The 6,363-nt window shown below is 46.8% G+C and overlaps 1 protein-coding gene across 1 annotated transcript in view; it reads right to left on the bottom strand.

The window, feature by feature from the left end:
• Positions 1-1,988, bottom strand: part of LOC104270464 (olfactory receptor 2A14-like) — a 14,715-nt gene extending 12,727 nt beyond the window's left edge. Inside the window, 2 exon segments of the mRNA XM_009864849.1 lie at positions 1,564-1,601; positions 1,913-1,988. Of these exon segments, the coding sequence (XP_009863151.1) occupies positions 1,564-1,601; positions 1,913-1,988 (114 nt within the window).
• Between the last annotated feature and the right edge of the window lie 4,375 nt (positions 1,989-6,363).

Genomic DNA, 6,363 nt, shown 5'->3' with positions numbered 1-6,363 from the left:
GATTTAAATTGCACCAGGGGAGGTTCAGGTTAGATATTAGGAAGAATTTCTTGACTGAAAGGGTTGTCAGGCACTGAAACAGGCTGCCCAGTGAGGTGGTTGAATCACCATCCCTGGAGGTGTTTAAGAGACAAGTTGATGTTGCATTGGGGAACACAGATTAGTGGGTTGATAGGGCTGGGACAAAGGCTGGACTCAATCTCCAAGGTCTCTTTCAGCTGAAACAATTCTACTATTCTAAGCTCTCAAAAAGACAACGTTAGTGCAGCACCAAGCTCTCCTTTGGATGCCTTTTTCATCATAGTTGACCTTGGAGCTGGGAGCTCTCTTGTTCTCTGAAGCCTAGCCTTCAAATTCAAGGAAAACGGTCGAAATTCATGACCGTGGTGTCATGAAAAGGGGCAAAATTGGCAAGTTCTCCAAGTCAGCAATTCTCTGATTCACTGGAACTCTGCATCCACCCACAAAGACCTTGCCACAGAACCTTGAACTGTAGGGCTCCGGGCTTTCTTGCCTGAGATATGCTTGACAGAAACCAAGCAACGTGAGCTGCCCAATTTTGGAGCTGAGCCCCTGGTAAGAGCAAACGTTTGAGTTTTGCTCCAAGAGCTAAGGTGGCAGCAAGACAAACTGGTGCTGCTCTGCATCCACCCGTGACAGCCTCGCCACAGAACTGCACACCTTAATTGTCCAGTATGCATCCCCTTATACTACAACTGCCAAGCAAAGCAAGGAAACAATACGCCAAACCACATTACACTATCAAAGCATGCAGCTATTACACTAGACTAGTAATACAACAACTGAACACCACCACAACTCAACAACAATCACCGTCCAGCATCAAAGCATCAGAGCAAACAAACAATACACCAGAGCTGTACTACCACTACTAAATTGAACAACAACAATGCATCAGAGGAAATGCCTCCGCTGTCAAGTGAAAAAAAATGAAAAAAACCCAAGCACTTACCAGGGGTAATGTCATGCGTCTCATTTCAAACTCCATCCTGGCATCAGAAGCCGTGACAACACATCCCAGCCACCTGGAAAAATATCACCCAGAACTGTTCAGTACTTCCTGCGTTGTTCAGAGCAGGCCCTCCCTAACCTGAGGTTCAAGAGCCATGAGTAGATCAGGACAGAAAACAACATCTAAGACACACAAGACAGACACAGCAGACAACAGACCCACTTGACAACACGCTGGAACTGCTCTGCCCTGGCTTCACCATTATAGAAGAAACTCAACCCTCCCACCAAGTCATGAGGTGTCAACTAGATCCCCTTGCTTGCTAAGCAGCTCACAGAGAAGAGTCTAGGTACCACTAAATCCAGTCTTAGACCCCAACTGTAAAGCTGAGCTTGCACCCCATGATCTGGGGGTGCTGTAGCAACATCCATGCACACAGAGCTCAGAAACAACCCTCATCCAACATCCGCTTACTCCACCACTACCACTGTCAACCCTTACCCCTCCAGCCCCAAGGGCCTTCCCCACAACTTACTTTGATAAGAAAAGAATACAAATTCATCCTAGACAAAAGCGTCACTCAAGCTTACCGGGGCCTGTCCACAGTCATCATCTTCCTCCTCTTCCTCTGCAATGACAAAAAAAATATAAGAAAATCACAAACAGACCCAGCTCTGAAATACACCACTGGCCCACACCAACTTCTGCCACCTCACTCCCATGCTCAGAAGGGCACCGTCCTCCCACTTGACAAAAGGCAGACGTCATCACCTAGATGACTGAGGATAGACACCTGTGATCATGATGCTGTTTCTGAGAAGTTGCCAGCCCTGGGCTCTGCCTCTCTGTGATCTCAGCTGACCTTAATTGGTCGTTGCCATCCACAGGCAGCCTCACACATCACCTGCAAAAGCAAAGGGAGTCACTTCACCTACTCACCTGTGAATATTTGGTTCTCACATATCAGACTACTCAACAACTTTCTCACTTTCTTGATCAACTTCACCTGAACCATTCCTGAAGCTCTACCTTCACAGGTACCCTTCAGCTTCTCAGGATGGCCACATGGCCCTCTGCAAAACTGCCATGTGCTGAAGGTACAGCCTAATGGAAGCATGAAATCTACAGAAGGGGCTAGCGAATCGAAATAAAAGCTTAATGACTGGAAGGGGGTTGGACTCCAAATAAAGCTTAAAGCAAGAAGAACAGTAAAATGTGGTAGGAAAAGAATAAGGCTAATAAAGAGACACAAATAAAGAAGAGATACCACAAAAAAGGAAGTATATGAGATGACTGAGAAGAGGTGCCAGGTGGCAAAAAAATAAAAATCATAAAGCTAAAGGCAGAAAAAAAGAGCTAGAAACCAGAAAGGGGAGATGTTAGATAGTCTTGCAGTCATCACATTCCTCTATCGTTATCTGCAAAAATAGCACAAAAAAAGAATATAATGGTAAACACTATGCCAAATGGTGCAGTCCCATTCATGACCCCATTTGCCCAAACCAACTGTACTGAAACCATTCCTTGGCTCTTCCTTCAAAAACAGGTCTCTACTTAGCTCAATAAATAAAACTCCCTCCCTAAAACTACTAACTATGAAAAGCACAGCAGATGCCTTAACAGTAAGGAGCCCCACACAGAATAAACTGCCTGAGCAGAGGCTGAGCCTCTTATACCAGAGGCCATGCCCCTCCATCCTTCCCACAATGCTCCACAAAAGGAGTGAAGCAAACCTCCGGGAGACATAAAAGGGGACAGAGGAGAAAATGCCTCCCTTTTTAGTCCTTGTCTTCACTCTGAGGGTGGGGATTAGGCTGGATGAAAAGAGATACTATTAAAACCATAATAGCCCCTACAAATCAGGGGGCTGGTTAGCTCAGTGGTTTGAGCGCGGTGCTGACAACAATGACTGACACCGAGGTCGCGCCTTCGATTCCTGCTTGGTCCCCATGTGTTGCCTGGTCTAGTCGAGAGGTGGAATCCCTGCCCATGACAGGGAAGTTGGACTAGATGATCTCTAAGGTCCCTTCCAGCCTAGGCCATTCTATGATCTATGAAATGGATCAATTACAACAACTATGTGACCAGGTAGGAAATTAAAGTCTATTTTTTCTAGTATATAGGTAGAAGACAAAAATTCATTTTAGTGACTTACATATGTCAGTACTTCATCGAATCCAGTATCCACAATGTTTCTAGTGAGGATGACATACTTTAATTTGACACATGTAAGCTCTGTAGTGGGAGTAAATGCAAAAACAGGTAATAAGGGTGGCAAGATACTCGCACGGACAAACTCCGTGGATAAAGGGTCAACAGGGATTCATGCGGCTGTATCAGAATCAATTGTAACTTACTGAAACAACAAATACTCAAATTTGTTTTGACTGCTGGTGATATTGACTGTTTGCAAAGCACGTGCAAAAGCTACGGATGTATTAGATTACAAGCAGCTCTGTAAAGATTTCTTAAGCATCCCGGGGCAGTGGTTGATGAGACCCAGTATTCAGAGCTCACCTGAAGGCGTCCCGATGAGGGGGAAGAGAGGCTTGGCCTGTTGAGCAATCCTGAGAGTCAGAGGTGGTCCATGGTGGCCTCTCCCCTGACGACGGTAGTATCTTCCCTAACATCCCCGTTCTCTTGGGTCATTTTTATATTATTTGTTACCTTTTAGGTGGAGTTTGAGTGGCTCTAGTCATGCGTATCTTTATTGTGATTAGTGTAAACTTGCCTCGCTTCGCTTTTAAAAGTATAGACTAGAAAAATTCAGTGTATGATCTCAGTGAGGGGTGGTCGCACCTCGGAGTCAGGTAGCTTTTGGGATGGAGGTGTGTTCTAGTATTATAATGAGATTATAATGAACATAGCTCACCTAAAGGACGGCATCCATCAAAAGATGGCAGACTCCTGGCCCAGGGTAGTAAATGTACAGTCAACTGGCTCCTTGACGTTTCCAGGTTCCTTTGTGTTCACAGAGCTTGACCACAGTATCTCTGCTTTGTTCCATGCTCTGTGGGATTTTTTTTTAGAGACAGAACTTCAAGCTTCCTTAATGCTACTGACCCTTAAGGTTATCTTAGAAAGCTTTGTGGGGAGAACTCCTTACAGATCAGCTGCACACTGTCCTGGAAAATTTCTTGATGATCCCAGGTGTGAACAATGCTATGTAGACAATTAAGTAATTTGAAATAATTATCCCACATCAAATGCCATAAGAAAGGTTGGGTTTTTTGAGGGCCAAGCGCTTTGGCACTGTTTTAGCCGAGATGGTTGCCTTGTGGTTAGAAATAAAGTTTAGGCAAAGGTGCCTTAATTCCACAGGCGGTGGCCTAGGAAGGTTGGAAGCTCTTGGGGAGGGATGTTCCCAGGAGTGGGGGGACTTATGGGTGGCATACAGGAGTGGGGGGACTTATGGGTGGCATACAGGAGTCGCCGAGGCAGGGGACGCTGTGGAGAGAAGGATAAAGTAACCCAGATTCTGATGAAGAATGGAGGTTGATAAGTAGACCGGGGAGAACCTGGAGAGGGATGAAATTTCATGGTGTGGAGAGGGGGGAGGTGCTGCATTCCCCTCATGGGATAGCAGAGGAAATGATAAGCTGCTAAAAGTTGACCTTGTTTTCAGTAATTGATTGGAGGTTGGAGCAAGGACAGATGGGATTGACAGGTTGGGTTCTTTAGTTGGTTAACTCTTGATAGCAAAACTAGGCTATGAGCAGAGGCTAAAGACGAAACTGAGACCGGACATGCTGGGAAAGCTCAGCCAGACATGGTAACTGATGGTTTGTCCTGAGCGATAAAACTCAGCTGCCCAAAATACAAATCTATGCTGATAAGGACAGGGACACCGTACAGCTAATATCTATATTTATAGGACATTTGGCCCCAGACATCTGTAAAAACTTCAAAGATGGGAGAGGTAGAACCCTCTAAGCAACTTGAAACTGCTGGATCATTTACCCTTAATAAGAACACTTGCGATGGGCATTCATGCTCATTTACATGATAGGGAGGCTATTGAAATGTATAACCATCAAGAGAAAGAATTATTATAAATCAGTGTTTAGATCATATAGTGCATATGTATGAAGCACAGGAAGACAAACTTGAGCTTATAAAATACCTAGGGACATGTCAAGTGGAAAGATGAGCTGTTGTCTGTGGAAGTGACTGAAGTAATGGCTGCTTGTTAAAGCTAAGCCTGACCCTAAAAAGTTTAATCCTGGATCTCAGTAATGAGTACGACCGCCCCAGCGGACCCAGCTCCTGCCATTTGCCAGAGCAGTGGGTGGAATGCAAATGAAGTCATTAAGGATCTGAGCTCTCTCTCATAAGATATCCTTGAGTGAAGTCACAAAATTCAAGCTGCCTCACTTTGGAGCTGAGACCTCTGCAACACACAATGTTTGGTTTTGCTGCAAGAGCAAAGATGGAAGCAAGGCAAACTGGGGCTGCTCTGAATCCAGCCATGACAGCCTCACCACAGAACCTTGAATCGTAGGGCTCCGTGCTTGCTTGCCTGAGATACTCTCTAGGGAAGCCACACGACACGAGCTGCCTGGTTTTGGAGCTGAGCCTCACGCAAGAGGGAATGAATGACTTTTTCTTAGGGAACGAAGGTGGCAGCAAGACAAACTGGTGCTGCTCTGCATCCACCCGTGATGGCCTTGCCACAGAACCTTGAACCAGCGAGCTCTGGGCTCGCTTGCTGTATTGGGTTGGCCTGGCCGGATTTTGGTGGTGGCGGGGGGGAGCTGGAGGGTGGCTTCTGCAAGAAGCTGCTAGAGGCTTCCTGAGTCTGATAGAGCCAATGCCGACTGTCTCCAAAGAGGGACCCACCGCTGCACTAAGGCTGAGCCTATTAGTAAAGGGATAAAGAGGAACGCCTCTGTGATAACATATTTAAGAATGGGGAAAAAGAACTGCGCCACAACAGCTGGCACAGAGATGGAGGAGTGAGAAACATGTAGAAACACCAAGGTCAGTGAAGAAGGAGGGGGGAAGGATGAGCTCCAGGTGCTGGAGCAGAGGGTCCCCTGGGTCTTGGTGAAGACCATGGTGAAGCAGGTTGTCCCCCTGCAGGCCATGGGTGGGGTGTAGGTGTCCACTGTAGGACCACCGTGTAGACGTCCATCGTGTAAGGACTCCACACCCTGTGGGCGGATGCCTGAAGGGGGCTGTAGCCTATGGGAAGCCCATATTGGAGCAGGTCGCTGCCAGAACCTGTAGCCCGTGGAGGAGCGAATGCCCACGCTGGAGCCGGTTGGCTCTGGGAGGTCTTTTGTGACACTGCGGGGGACTCACGCTGGAGCAGTTTCCCCTGAAGGACTGCACCTCAGACTCATGAAGGGTGGGTTGTCCCTCGTGAGGTGTCTCACTTTGGGCAGTTT

Source organism: Apaloderma vittatum, unplaced genomic scaffold (genome assembly GCF_000703405.1).
Source record: "Apaloderma vittatum isolate BGI_N311 unplaced genomic scaffold, ASM70340v1 scaffold3522, whole genome shotgun sequence".
NCBI lineage: Eukaryota > Metazoa > Chordata > Aves > Trogoniformes > Trogonidae > Apaloderma > Apaloderma vittatum.
The sequence above is the reverse complement of the archived record's forward strand: the minus strand, read 5'-3'. Positions and strand labels throughout refer to the sequence as shown.